This window comes from Larus michahellis, chromosome 4 (assembly GCF_964199755.1).
Source record: "Larus michahellis chromosome 4, bLarMic1.1, whole genome shotgun sequence".
Classification (NCBI taxonomy): Eukaryota; Metazoa; Chordata; class Aves; order Charadriiformes; family Laridae; genus Larus; species Larus michahellis.
This window is the reverse complement of record NC_133899.1, coordinates 9499727-9515075: the sequence shown is the minus strand read 5'-3', so window position 1 is coordinate 9515075 and position 15349 is coordinate 9499727. Positions and strand designations below refer to the sequence as shown.

General features: G+C 40.0%; 1 protein-coding gene across 4 annotated transcripts in view; it reads left to right on the top strand.

Annotated features, from left to right (window-relative positions):
- The window catches only part of CDH11 (cadherin 11), an 85531-nt gene that overhangs the window by 53763 nt on the left and 16419 nt on the right, over window positions 1-15349 (top strand). For 3 of the 4 annotated variants that reach the window (XM_074582883.1, XM_074582884.1, XM_074582885.1), the window contains 4 exons: window positions 10262-10657; window positions 11905-12199; window positions 12976-13095; window positions 13567-13734. In XM_074582883.1, coding sequence (XP_074438984.1) covers window positions 10430-10657; window positions 11905-12199; window positions 12976-13095; window positions 13567-13734 — 811 coding nt within the window. In that variant the 5' untranslated portion in view covers window positions 10262-10429. Of the gene's footprint in view, window positions 1-6986; window positions 7099-10261; window positions 10658-11904; window positions 12200-12975; window positions 13096-13566; window positions 13735-15349 lie in introns of those variants that run through there. The other variant, XM_074582886.1, reaches the window with a different exon arrangement.

Sequence of the window (15349 nt, the reverse complement as noted above, 5' to 3'; positions counted from 1 at the left end):
CCTTAGCACCTCTCGTTGCATTTCTGGTTCTGTATCATAATATTTTGAATTGTGTCTTAGTCCTTATAGCTTTGGAACACTGAAAATACAGGTGGTTCCTCTGCTTTGTGCTCAGAGCAGGTCAGGCTGCACAGGAAGCCAAAGGGAAGGTTGTATCTAATGAAGGTGGTGTTTCCTTTGTGTTTGTGTGGGTTTTTTTGAGTTAAATGAAAATCTTCTATGGTGACTACTTACAGCAAGACATCTGAGAAGATACTCATGCAAATATTGTTTGAATTATAATCTTGGGATTTAATGGATTGTAAATAATAATTTAAATTTGCAGTTTTGCTTCTTTCAGCTGTAGCCTCCCATTAGGTACTTAAACAGTGATGCTCTCCTTTATTAGAGCTATTGCCGCTGTACAAGGAATGTGTTTGAATATTCTGATGTTGTTATCTCATGCTATTGAGCCAAAATAGGTCTCTTCACAGACAATCTCTGCCTATGAAAAAATTAATTTTTGATTCAATTGTTTATTCAAAAAAATCTCAAAGTGGGTTTTATGCTCTTTATGGAAGGAATTTGCACTAAACTGAAACAGTTGAGCAAACTATCAAAAAGAACTTTACATGTGCGTGGCTGAAGGATCTGACCTCTTCCCCCTGCAGCTTCAGGAAAGCTGAGAAAAGGAGAAGGCTCTTTGATTAGAAATTTAGCTCTCACCTTTCTTTCTCTAGCAAATGTATTAGAAAAAGAAAGAGACTCGTAGTAATTCACTAACTTGTCAAGTTTTCTAAAGATAAGTGTTACAGAGAATCTAATTTGTGAACCGCTCTAAACGAGAGTCACAATGGTTGCTGGACTTAGACAAACCGCTGTCGGGGTGGTTTGCGTGTGCTTCTGAAGTGGCAATCTTTTATCAGAAACTTTCCTGCTTGAGGGAGACCAAATTGAAGGACACCAGGGGATCGAGTAGTCTAGTAGAATTCTATTCAAAGTGGAAAAACGTTTTTTAGAGGAACACATTGGTGGTATAAAGACCTCACAAGATGCTGTAATAGTTTGGCATTCCAGCAGCACTGCTGAAGCTGCCTCTAGAAATGAAGCTGTAAGTACAATGCCACGGGTCCAGTTTAGATTTCTGATTGTGTGGGGGCTGTCAGCCCTTCAGCGGGAGATTGTAGATCAGAACAGAAATGGATTGCTTGTTGGAATGCCTTCTGGTTTGGTTTGGTAGCTGCAAAGGCCTGCCTGTAGTCATTAGTTTTTGATAGGTTTTCAGTTATCCCTCTTTAATCTTGACTTTCTGTCTCATTTTTGGCATAAACCAAAAAGACCATCACTCACAGCACAAGTGTTATTTAGCCATTCGTAAGTATAGATTCTTAGAGAAAAATAATATTCAGGGTTGGCTTAGCCTGTAAGTACAGCATTAGTAGTTGGAAGTAAGTTCACTTCAGTTGTCATTTATTTCCTCCTCGGGCTGTCATTTATAGCCACTTACATAATAGCAAACTATATTGAATCCAGCGGGGTCATAGGCTGCAGCTACCTTGGCCTTTGAGTATACAGGAAATTACGAGAATTCTGGTTTGTCTGAGATGCACAAGAACACAATTACTATTTAAAATAAACTCTACCAAGAGCTTAGTCATTACGTCAAATGACTCTATCAATCACCATGTTCTTTAATAAGACTACCTTTCTTATGCTAGTTGTTTTTCTGTAGAGTTTAAGCTTAAAAACAGACAGCCTCTGTCACATTTATCTTAAGTGGATCTCCCCAGGGCAGCAAGTAAATGTAAAACTCTGTTTACAGCCATTTTTCATTTCCCAAGCCTTTTAATATCACTCTCTCAGGCTTATTTCTATGTCATTCACTTCATAATGTACCAAGTTGTCTTCCTGCTTTCTACTGCTTTGTATGAGGTACACCAAATGGCAATTTCGCTCTTCTTGAATGAGTACAAATTAAATCAAAGCCTGATGAAAATACTTTCCATCCATGATGATTTCAGAGGTGGATATGAAGGATATATCACATCATATTAGTCGGGCGGTTATTTTTCTTCCTCTTTCCTGCAAAATTACTTCTATTTTCAAAGAGACATCATTTTATGGTTTTTTCTATGGTTTCCTAATACCGAGTCTCAAAGCTGCTACAGGAAAATATGGCTACATTTCAAAAACTGTTCTTTGGAGCAGCTGGGGATTATTGGCTTTAAACATCTCAGTAATCCAATACAGTGCTATAAAACATAATTTAAAAATGCAAAGGATTAAGATTTCCTTTCATAGGATTCTACAGAACTCAGAATAGGATTCTACAAAACTTACTTAGCATTTTTAAGGTAACTTCTCTTGCTAAAGATGAAAATCGCCAGTTCTGTAAGGATTTTAGTTATGTATTGAGTTCATTCAAATCTTGCCATGGCCTAGAATCCCTCTGTGGTGGGATATGTCTAGAATCTTGGTTGTTTGCACACCATTTATCATAGAGTCATAGAATGGTTTGGGTTGGAAGGGACCTTGAAGATCAGTTAGTTCCACCTCCTGCCCTGGGCAGGGACACCTCCCACCAGCCCAGGTTGCTCCAAGCCCCGTCCAACCTGGCCTTGGACACCTCCAGGGATGGGGCAGCCACAGCTTCTCTGGGCAACCTGGGCCAGGGGCTCACCGCCCTCACAGCAAAGAATTTCTCCCTGATATCTCATCTAAATCTCCCCTCTTCCAGTTTAAAACTATTACCCTTCGGCCTATGGCTCCCCTCCCTGATCCAGAGTCCCTCCCCAGCTTTCCTGGAGCCCCTTTAGGGACTGGAAGGGGCTCTAAGGTCTCCCCGGGGCGTTCTCTTCTCCAGGCTGAACCCCCCCAGCTCTCTCAGCCTGTCCTCACAGCAGAGGGGCTCCAGCCCTCCCAGCATCTCCACGGCTCTCCTCTGGCCCCGCTCCAACAGCTCCGTGTCCTTCTGCTGTTGGTCCTCCAGAGCTGGAGGCAGCACTGTAGGGGGGTCTCCCAGGAGCGGAGCAGAGGGGTCCAATCCCCCCCCTTGCCCTGCTCCCACGCTGCTGGGGATGCAGCCCAGGGTGTGGGGGGTTTCTGGGCTGCCAGTGCACATTGCCGGCTCATGTTGAGCTTCTCATCCACTGACACCCCCAAGTCCTTCTCCTCAGGGCTGCTCTCAAGCCATTCTCTGGCAACGCTGTAACCCCATCGTACAAGGCCACCAAATTTGTCAGACACAATTGCCCTTAGGCCATGTTGGCCTCCTTATTTTCCATGAGCCTTAGGTAGTTTCCAGGAGGGTCTGCTCGGTGATCTTGCCAGGCACAGAGGTGAGACTGATGTATATTATATTATATATATTCTTAGCTCTGCAGAACTGCAACCTCAGATTACAGTCCTTTACAATTGTGTCGTGTTCCTCTGCAAAACAGCAGAATATGAATTGGGGGAGTGCAAGGTTCTCATTATTCCGTGGAATAACTAAGAGAATTTTTTCCCCGAGTATCTTTAAATATGAAAAATTTCCTTTTCTGGACTAAATACTTTTGTCTCATAAGACTAATTATGTTTTGTGAATGACACAAAAGACTTTATATCAATTTGCATTCAGATGAGGGTTATTTGCTGTTCGCTCCAGTGAGACCCGAAATATGCTTCAACAAGAAGAGAGATTTCAGTGTTCCAGAGGGGCTCACAGGGAGTTGGTTGCTGGCGGTCTGTTTTAGAATTACACATTGGGAAAAATGAGATTTACCAGTTACATATACAGCATGAAAATCTTTTCCAGTATCAGAGATCAGAGCTCCTGTCATTTAAACAAAATGTTTTACATTAGACTACTGCATATTGGCCTTTAATGCTTGATTCCCAGTAGAGACGTATGGACATGATTAGTCTAATGGGTTTAGTCATATTCATAAGGTCAGTTTGCTGGGTACGGAGTCCTTTATTTTTTAATTTTCCTGTTTCCTGTGTGATGAGTGAGGGCCGTGGTCCTGGCATGAGGGGGAACTCTGCTGGTGTATGAACAGAGCTCTATGTCCCAGTGCTGCCCTGGGAGAAGGGGTTCATTTGAGGAAGCAAAAATCCATCCCCTAATGGGATGATTTTGTGGTCAGAAAGACATGTATAAAGCACTTAACGGCTGGGCTGCAGCTGAAAGTTAAAAAAGCTGGTATTGTCTCATCCTCCAGTTCAGCTCATTCCGTTTAAAGTAGAGCTTGCAAATGATGATACGCCAGTGTTGCACCTTTCTGAATTCTGCATATCATATACGCAGAATATTTTTCCTCTATCAAGGAAAAATCAGACATGCTCTAGTTCCAGTGGAAAAATGCAATAATCCTCATTTTAGTCTTTAATACCCAGATTTAGGGTACCTAGAATCTCACAGAAAGTTTGACATTTTTCAGGACTAAAGGATTTATTTTAAGAACTGGCTTTGCTATATGTGGAAGGCAAACTAGATATGCTGTATCACAGATCTTGATACGTTGCATAACATTAATTCATGTAAATAAAATGAAATGCCTTCTTTTCCACAAGCGTATTGTATAGTGAGTTTAAACTAAGAACTATTCAAACGTTGGTCTGATAATGCAGCACGGTTTACAATCAAAAAGTAATTAAGAGAATTAAGTTAAATGTGGAAGGCACTGATTCTCAGTATTTTATCTTGTTTCATAAATAAAAGGGACCAGGCTATTTGTTTACCTTTATGTGCAGTTTTCTCAAAATGAGTCAAGGAAGAGAACAAAGTTTTGTTAAACAGGAACAAAATCAATTAAAACCAGATGTCAGGTTATCAAGATGTGTGAAACTTACAGTGAGGGCTGAATAGCTTTCTGCAGCAAGAACTAGTATCCTTCAAAAATATTTTCATATTAATTTATATAAATTTCTTGAAAATACTTAGGCGTCAGGTATTTGAATACAGCAATCTGCAGAATTCAGAAGAAGACGCGCCAGACTGAACTCCTGCGTTCACCCTGCCATGCCATACCTTCATGAGTAATGAAACGGTTGTGCACAGAACTATTGCACATCCCTCAATTCATGTATTTTATTAAAAACTCCCAAAGTAGTTAAATTAATGATATGCCCTGAAGATTAACCACTATGGGCTCAGTGGGACTCGGCTGATTGTTTGATCTGGAAATCTTTTCCCTACCTTCTTTCCATGAGAACTGCTCGTTTTTCACGGCCCCGATTGCAGCATTCAAGGAAGAAAGTCCCTTAGCTACCCGTTTCCGTTAAACCACGGAGTGTGAGCCCTGAGGCTGCTCAGAACAGGCCTATCCCAAAAGCAGAGAAATGCCCAGTTCTCGTTAGCGTCGCTGTTCCTGATTGCGGGGAGGAGAGCCCCTGCTATGCCGGAGCGTTGCTTGGCCACGGCAGGGCTCTCCCTGCCCCTGTGGGCAGCCGGGGCTCAGCCCACAGCTCAGGCACTCTGAACTCCAGAACTAATACAATCCAATATTTATTCTGTCGTTAAAAAACTATTCATTTCCTTGTCTGATGATAAAATCATTGTAAAATAAATCATTCATCTTTTCAGCTAATTGTAATTACAGCTAAAATCTCATTTGGGCTGGGAGTTTGCTATATTTACTTGAGACTTTTGCAAAACATTTCAGAACATGATCATCCATTATTATATTGCTACACTGTGTTCTTGGCTGCTTTCTGCCAAGTGTATTCCTGAGAACAATTGCTATTTTAATGTATCATCCAGAAGTTATGGCCTAGACAAATCAGAAAAATTGTTTAGTCTATTATAATTTGGCATATGGTCATTTAATAGCGCACAGGAAGTCAGCATGAATATTTGGGATTATTTTTGCTATAAATATAATGAAAGAAATTTAAAATTGGCTAGACTTCACTTCCGCGACTGGTCTTGTCATTAAAATAATCTTTGCTGGCTCGTTGTTTTTGTCTGTTAGTCGTCTATAAACAATCCTTCAAATTGGTGTGTGAAGTCCTGTAGAGCGGCCTGACTTTTGGGACCAGCCCCTGGGAGCAGAGGTAACCCCTGACACCACCTCCCCACCTTGAGCCTCTGTCCTCGGCCGTCTCTCGGTGCACGGGGAGAGGGAATTGGTGAGTTGTGGAGTGGTCAAGACCCTGGCTCCGCTCCATGCCATACCCTTGTGAAGATGGTTTTTCAGGCTTATGATAGATGTGTTCTTAATTTAATAGCATATTTCCATTAGGAATATTGCAGGATTTTATCTTCTAATGGTAGAAGAACAGACTCTTCTTATGTTAAAATTGAAACTTCTTAGCTTTGCCTTTCCAGAACTACAAGTTCAAAACATAGACATATTACCCATGTAGCTAGAAGTGCCCTGAAGTCATGTCCTTGTTATTATTTAGGGGGGTCTTCTATGCCCTTGCAAACATTTTGTGTATACACCTCACCATGTATGTTGTTTTTCAGAGTGCGGACTAGATGTAGCTTAAATATTTCTCACTCCTGCATACCTCGACTGATTACATGGGCAGCGTTTGGGAATCTCATTGTATTCATGTGCCTCTCAGATGTGGTTTGGTCCTGTTCAGTGGCTGGTTAACTCTTGTTTTCCTTTTATTCCTGATAGAGTTGTTATTCGTTTCCAAAAATCGCCAAGATTTATTTGTATGCAGTTAAAATATATTAATGGAATTCTTCCCTTTGAGAAAAAGGTCCATCTTAGTTCAAACCTGGCATCCACAACGTGTAAGGAAGTGGGAAGCAGACTTTTTTACAGGTTTCTTAGGAAAACTTAGGATTTCAAAATTACATGTTGTGCAATTCTGGACAACAATGGAAAAAAATCAGGATGTTGCAGTTTGGTCAGCTGCCCAGTGAGCTTTGCTTTGCTGTAGTTGAGGAATATAATGTCTGTGCAGAAACAACAATAATCTCTAAGATTGTGATTTTTTTAAAAAGACGAGAAACACCCACAGCAGATGATTCTGACAGTTGACTGTCTGCGCCGTGTTGTGCAATGTCTGAGTAGAAATGCTGCACACGGGGAATTTGCGGACACTCTTTGGAGCAGCAGTCCAGCCAGCTGTGGCGATTGCCGTCCTCAGAGCTCTGTTCCGTGCTTACAGGATTATGAGGTATTTTTCCACAAGAGAAAAGGAGTTGCTTTATACATTGTTTAGCTGTTTTTCCATATTTTCTGCTTGAAGAAGTAGGAAACCGTAGGCTTACAGCAGCTCAGTTAATGTTAAAATGTTTGACACGTTTTAAGGAGATTGTTTTGGAAAAAAAAAAAAGGAAAAAGGAAAAAAAAAAGACTTCGTTCTTTTTAATAATACTGCTTTGGTTTTTGATGAAGTTTATTTTAGCTTTAAATTAAGAGCGTCTCATGCACTTTTCTTTTTAGGAAGAAAGCAGTTTATAAAAAGCCAAACTGTAGCTGGTTTGAATTCAAGTAATTTCGTAGGCTTCTGTGGAACCCTGTTGATTTATTCTATTAGCTTTTCTTCTGCCGATAGGAGTCAGAGGGCTTCCCGCTGTGGCAACCACTAGGTGACTGAGCAGAGCCTGAACTTGGGGCAGGGAGGAGGCGAGAGGGGCAGGAGGAGGCCAGGGGACCTCATTGCCTGCAGCTCTCGCTTTAATTGCAGCCCAGTAGCAGCAGGTCACTTCCTAAAGAGCCAACTTGGTATCACTTCCATCGAGTCCTTTCCCATTATAACTCAAGTCAGAAGCAAGTTCTATAAACAGCCTTAGTGATTATTTTTTTTATAGCCCAAGTAGTGGATGAGAGATAAAAGTTTATCTTGAAGACGTGTAGCCTTATTGCTTCCTCTCTATACACGTATCTGCAGAGGATAAAATGAAAGGTAGCAAACAATTCTTACTCTAAATCCTTATTAGGAAATTAAGCATGGATATGTGATGGATGTTTTGTTTCTAGCACTTTGCACTTGAATAGCTGATAATGAGCAGCGTATGTATTAGCTTGGCTCTTCCATTATTGTTAAGCATCTTTATAAAGTGTTTACTGATTTACATAACAGTATAGAGAAGTTTGGGAATAACGGTCATATTTGTTTACTTATTTTCATTCTTGAGATCATTATGTGATGTTAATGAAGAATAATTATCAGCGAGGTTAATTTTCAAATGCATCCAAAATCTACTAATGTAAGCAGTTTGCTTACTTTTGGTTTTTTCACAGCAGGTTTCAAAATGCCCAGCTGTCTAGGCGTACCTTCCTCTTTCATTTCTGCCTGGAGCACGTAGGCCCCGCTCAACAGTCCAAGAGCCCAAGCACCTCTCTCTGCTGCACACGAGTAACATCCTATAGATCCCTATAGCAAGTGTACTTGTCCAGCCTATTTAGCTATACTGGGCATTTGTTGGGGCTTCAATGTTATTTTTTCTATGCAAAACTTGTGGGGGGAAAGTGTCCTTTCCTTTTGGAATTAACTATTATCATAATAACTTGCGTTGAAAGGCTTTGCATATTTAAGCCATTTACAAAATAGGTTAAATCTCAATTTTCAGGTCCTTTAAGTCCTGCCTTATTTTTCCCCTCTCAACAAAATGGAGATACGAAATAAGCTGTAGAAGCGCAGACCTAATGCTCCACACTTCACCTACACGCATCTTGTGTCAGAATAAAAACATTTTTCTAACCAAAATAATAGAGATTGTGTTCTTTTTCATGTCTTCCATGCTGGTAGGAGTTACCTGTAATGCGACATCATATAACAATAGTACAAAATTAAATGAATACACCAAATGTTGTACATAATAAATATACTTAGGAAAGCCAGATTATGTTTGCATCTATGTGCGCGACTTTCATTTAATTCATTATGCTGGAGCCGTTGTGATGTTGTAATTGAGATTATTTCCATTTTCAGTAAAATAAAAATTAAAAATTAGCTTTTATCATTTAGGAAATAAAACCAAATATTTCATTCCTTATTTATAAACCCCTGTCTGTCAATGCTGGGTGTGTATTTTGATGTAAACTGTGCGAAGGGTGATGGACGGGAGGGCATGAGTGCTCAGGATTTTAGAAAAACATCTCAAGATGAGCGGGTTTGGTCCTACTGAGCTGGCTGTCTGCTGCTGGAGTTACAGGATGGTGATGTAGGTTCAAGCTTTTCCCTATAATCACATTTTGTCTGCTAAAATACTAGGTGTAAGATCTCCTTATTTCTTATTAAAAAAACCATTCTGTTTTAAAGAAGATAGTAGCATATATTTATACATATGCCTGTATGAATATAACATTGAGTGTTTTATTAGTATCTGGTAGAAGAGTGAAGCGTATTACACTGAAAGCTGAAATGAATATCGTAGGGACCTTGTAAAAATTGGCTGTTCTGTAAAGACTGAAGAAGAATGTATTGGAAACCCCAGGGATAAGTCAAAAGTGGACTTCATGATGGATTGTTAGCTGCTGGAGGTATAGACCTTAGTTTGGGTTTCACTGTATTATGCAATTTCTGCTTCAAATATTAATTCTGACCTAGCGTTTTAAGAATTATTAGAAAGTAAGAAATCAATATAATTCTGGTAATTTAAATCACAGGGAGAGTGGTAATAAATAGCCAAATCAATTGGTATATTATCAAAAGTGTCTGAATATGTTTTTATTGGTTTCTGGCATTAATTGTCACCAAAGCCAGCAGAATTGGCAATCAGTGCTGCTTCTCCGCTCTGATGACTGGATCCTCAGAGGGAGGTAGAAGGGCCACTTCAAGGGTCTAAATCGAGAATGCGAGACCTCAGAGTTCTGTCAGGCACTGCTCCTGCCTAGGAAATCGTACGTGGTTATTTTCAGCATGAAAATATGTCGGTCATGAAAAGTTCTTTTTCCAGGCATGTGTAGAAACAGTCCATTCTTGATAAGCAAATATCTTGGTATCTATCTTACATCTAAACCTATGGCTTAACAGCTTAAATCTAAGGCTTACATCTAAGCTCCAACGAGGGCTTAGATATAAATTAGATATTTCTACAGTTACCTTGCATCTTGGTCTAATTCCATTTGGAAGGATCGTGAGAGAGTATGATGCTTTATCTTTCAACTTCCAAACGAGTGCTCTAACCAGCAAGCCAGGAGATTTTACAAGGTGCAGTTACGTGTGACAAAACGCCAAATATGCTCAGTATTTCATAATTATTAATATATTTTAATCTTATTATCTTGAAATTTTCCGAGCTAGTCCTAGTTGCATTTTGCTTAATGAAAGAATCATTGCACCTTGAAGACCTAGAAGAACTGACAGTCTTCTCCATTTTACTTTCTTGCAGGAATTAAGTTGGGAAGCTGCAGAGCATTAAAGTGATGTGCTTAATGCGTAGTGGCATCCTATGTGCAGAACAGTTTATCTGAAACTTTTCAACAGCCCCAAACTCGTTGACTTCCAAGGTGGAAGGGGTAGATTCTCGGATACTCCCGTGCCTACAAAATAACCAAAAATGAAGGAGGACAATTGTTTACATGCCGCTCTTATCTGCCTGGGCATGCTGTATTACAGCCATGCCATAACTACAGAAAAACTGAACCACGCGAGGCCATCGCTTCATGGGCACCATGAAAAAGGAAAAGAAGGACAAGTTCTGCACCGCTCCAAAAGAGGCTGGGTGTGGAATCAGTTCTTTGTTATAGAAGAGTATACGGGACCAGATCCTGTACTAGTAGGAAGGGTAAGAAGGAATTTCTTTTTCATTCATTGATATTATTAATTTATATTATTACTTTGTGAATTGCTTTTTTTCTCGCCATTATTTTTCTGTTGTATTAGCTGCTGCTTCAGCAGCTACTTATTCACCTAGAATTAATCATTTTATTGAAGGTCAATTAAGGTGCTAAGCAAAACACTACCTAGGTGAATACAAATTTTTCCATTGACCTCAGCAGTCTTTGAATGAAGGTGTGTAAGCACAACAGCAAGAACCAGAGCAACCAATTGAGCGACAGTATGTCTCAAGAATATCTGGTATCATTCTTGGGTCTTTAAAAATAGTAATTAAAAATGTAATGTCTAACTCAGCAGCTCAGTAGAAGTGTACTGCTCAATAGGTATCTCCTCATCCTTTCGTTTTCAAGTTATCATGTGAGGGTTGTTTTATAGAGGGAGATACATATCTGTGTGCACATGTGTATGTACACACATCCCTGACTGATTTTTTTACTCTGTTACTGTTCAACACTAACAGAATGTAAATGCATAAATAAAACAGGGTATTTGGCACTTTATAAATGGTCAGCAGTGCTGTGCTGACTTAACCCCAGCACAAAAGGGTGGAGAACAGGCTCAATGACAGCAAATACCATTCTGGGTATTCTGGTTTAAAAAGGTGGTTAGTATTGTGTAATTTGAAGATGTCAATGTAAAATCAATACATCTGTAATTTGGCTCAATGTTTCCCTCATTCGTCAAACTGAAGTGTGCATTGGTTGTGAAAGTAAGAATGCTTAGTAAGCGTTTGTTACTTTTATATTAAAGAGGTTCTAATTAAAAACTAGTTGGCAATCACCGATTGGGTCATTTGTGACATCCCATCTGTCACTTAACAGCTTTTTGCATGCACCCCAGTAGAATACGATTAGTATGAAGCGTGCAAAATCTTTGTAAAAATGACTCTTCTGACTTCATTTGTATAAAGAACCTGTTATAACTATCTTCTTGTGTATTCTGTTCCTTAAATCTTAAAGCTCGGGTCTCAGTAGCACCCTAAGTGTGGTAGCATGCGAGTCCGTGCAGGCACCTCCTCCGAACGCGGGGCAGGTGTGCGTGCAGCGCGTGCCCCGGTGTGGATTAGTGCCTGGTGTCAGGCAAGATTTTTGAAAACTATGAAATGATAGTAATTTCATTAACTTCTTTGTTTCATAAACACATACGTGAAATATATACCATCTTGTTAAGTTCTGTCTATTTCTCATTTTGTAGCTTCATTCAGATATTGATTCTGGAGATGGAAACATTAAATACATTCTCTCAGGTGAAGGAGCAGGAATCATTTTTGTTATTGATGACAAATCAGGGAACATCCATGCAACAAAGACACTGGACCGGGAGGAGAGAGCTCAGTACACTCTCACGGCACAAGCTGTAGACAGGAACACAAACAGACCTTTGGAACCACCTTCTGAATTCATTGTTAAAGTTCAAGATATAAATGACAATCCGCCTGAGTTTCTTCATGAAAACTACCATGCCAATGTGCCAGAGAGATCAAATGTAGGTAAGTACTCATAAATGCACTTCAGTTGCTGGCCTTGTGGAAGATGTTGCATTGTCAGTACGTGTTGGCTTTGTTCAACTCCTGTCCTCTAGAATTTGGGAAGTAAAATTTACTTCATGCTCAGCCAGTGACTCAGTCAATTTATCTGATTTGCTGACCAAATCAAACCCTGCACAGCTACTAGCTGTCACGGTTGAAGTGTCTGTAGATGGTTTCTAGAACAGGAGTGTTTCCTCCTGGGAGGAACGTGAGGGTCCCCTGGAATTTATGGAGTGTGAATCCTCTGGGGTAAACATCAATATCATTCCTTTGGCAGAGCTGCGTAATAAAGCTAAGGAGTTACTGCCTCACTGTCTGTTCCATTTTCATGTCCTGAGCTTGTGTCTATCTCAGAGATTTCTACAGCAATGATTTCTCTGAAACTTACTGAGGAAAACGTAAAAAGAAAACTATTGTTTGGCTGTCTAACAACAAAAGCAATGTAATGCTTAAACTACTGAGGAAAAAAACCCGTAATGGTACAGAGTGGCTGCTGACTTTTATATCTTCACTGTTTAGAACATTAATCCACATCACAGCTGGTGACAAATCTTTTTGGATCGTATGAGTCTATTCTGTCGTATATAAATTGCCAAGTAAATTTTTTCATTTACCAAACCTGGAAATACGAAAGTTAAGAAATAGTTATGCCATACGACTGAAAGCATCTCTGCACGGTTCTTACAGACATGTTTGCTTCTGACTGTATTCCTTCTGTGTTTGCTTTCCATTTTTAGGTACATCAGTTATTCAGGTAACAGCTTCAGATGCTGATGATCCTACCTATGGGAACAGTGCCAAATTGGTTTACAGTATTCTTGAAGGTCAGCCGTACTTCTCGGTGGAAGCTCAAACAGGTATTATTGAGCAGTTTATTTGAGTAGGACCTCATAACTGGAATACATTAAAATGAAGAACTAAATCTATTGACTGAGGCAGTGCAGTTGGGTATATCTACTGATGTGTTTGAGCAAAGCTTCTTTCATTCTGTCTTGACTCTGGCTACGCGCTTTTGCAGGCTGGTCCCCCGGCATTTGGTAGAGCTTTTGGGTACACACTAGAAAGATGATACTATTTCTTTTGTGGTATGATACGGTATGATAGAAATGGCAGTTTCTGTGCTGAACTGTAGTTCTCCAGGGTAGTTCTGCGTTCAACTGTGTTGAACATGTGGGCAACTTGCCTTGCATAGCATGATGCACAGCGTAGGGAAAACAGAATCTGCGCCATCACTGCACATATTGCTGTATTTTAATGCAAACTAAAAATGCAGTATCCATTTTTTTTCCTGAAAATTAGTATGTGACATCTTTTCCTTTTATTTCTAGGAATTATCCGAACCGCCCTTCCAAATATGGACAGAGAAGCTAAGGAAGAGTATCATGTTGTAATACAGGCAAAAGATATGGGAGGACACATGGGAGGCCTCTCAGGGACAACCAAAGTGACAATTACACTTACAGATGTCAATGACAACCCACCAAAGTTCCCACAGAGTAAGTAACCATAAATTCCTTACTCACATTTACTATTAGTACCTGTATTTGTATAGTATCAGACATATCCAAAACTTCAAAAAGCAGTAAACAGTGGATTATCAGAGCACACAGGTGAATAGAGAAATATTATTTACATATTTTTGCTAGTAACATTCGTATCTTGGTTATTTACTTTGTGTTGCAAAGTGAGACGTTTTTTAAGGTCAAGATTATATTACAAAGATTCCTAGCCATACACTTCATTTTTGAAACTACTGGCCCATGCTATGTTAGAAATACACCTATGATATGATCAGGAGACATAGTCTGGACCTCTCTGTCAATGGAGAAAGAAGCCCCATTTCTTGAGGGCTCTCTTGTGTGTTAAACCACATCGGTCAAAAGTACTAGAAAATGTACCTTCCCTACAGAAGCGCAGGATAAGCTGGCTTACTTCCTTTCCCATTTTCATAATTATAGTGGGGATGTAAAAGACGCTTGAAAAAAGCAAACAGTGTTTAATACTCTGCTCAGATCACAAGAACTTTAAGAAATCATTGCGGGGAAATAGGAGGAAGTTAAAACAAAGATCCCCGTGTGTATTGCATAGGAACCGATTCTTCTGTGTCGGCAGAGTTGCAGTGTGCAGTAGTGACATAGCAAGTGTGCGGCAGTTAGGTTTATGGTGTTGGATAGAAGTCTCCAAGTGGCCTCCTGTCATGCCTTTCAGTACTCCTGAAGTTCATAGCGATTTGCAAGCACAGTTCTGATAGTCTTTTTCAATGAACAAATCCACTTTGGTTTTTGATAAGGGCGGACAAAGGAAAGGAGATCTACTTTATGTTCTTACAGCTGTGTTTCTCAGGCTTGAAGTCTCTTGCTTTTCTTGGCCCTTGATGAAAGCATTGCACAGTGTATTACCAGCTCCCAATTATGCCCTTTCAGGTCTTTGACAGACCTTCAAATGAGCGAGCATCATTTTTTATTTCACATAGCCTTTCATTTTGAGTGTTGATGCTTCATCCTTTACTCCTATAAACACTCTCAGTGAATGGTGAATGCCCACAAGGATAAAAGTTAAGACTGGATACTCCTCAAGACTTATATTTACCATTGCAATACAAACCAAATTTAGTACAATTACAGTTTTAAATTGATGGTTGAAGTGTATTACTGGTGGTCAAATAAAGTCATTTTTTATACCTGTGCTATTTACTTTTCACATATAAAATTAATCAGGGCTGACATTAACAGATTCAGTCTTCACAGTTGGGTGGAAGTACATTAATGGACCCACACATCTGTTCTGCATCTCATCTCCGTGTGGGTTTGGGGTTTTTGGAGTGCAGCGCAGGCACCGTCCCAGCCTACCCTGTTTCTCCTCTGAGCAGCCATTATGACACTGATACCTCCTGGACATGACCATCTCTCTAACAGCTCTTCCTCCATCCTCGCGGCTTCCTGGACCCTCATGCAAGAGCTTAACTGACGTAGCCAGTCCCTAAATGTAAAAATCTATGTCAATATTTTCTACCATTCCTAATAGGAGAGTATTAAATCCTAAAAATGTCGGGTTTTACATACCTCGCAAACATACCTTTTCACTTCAATTCGTAACCTGGGACCCCAGTAC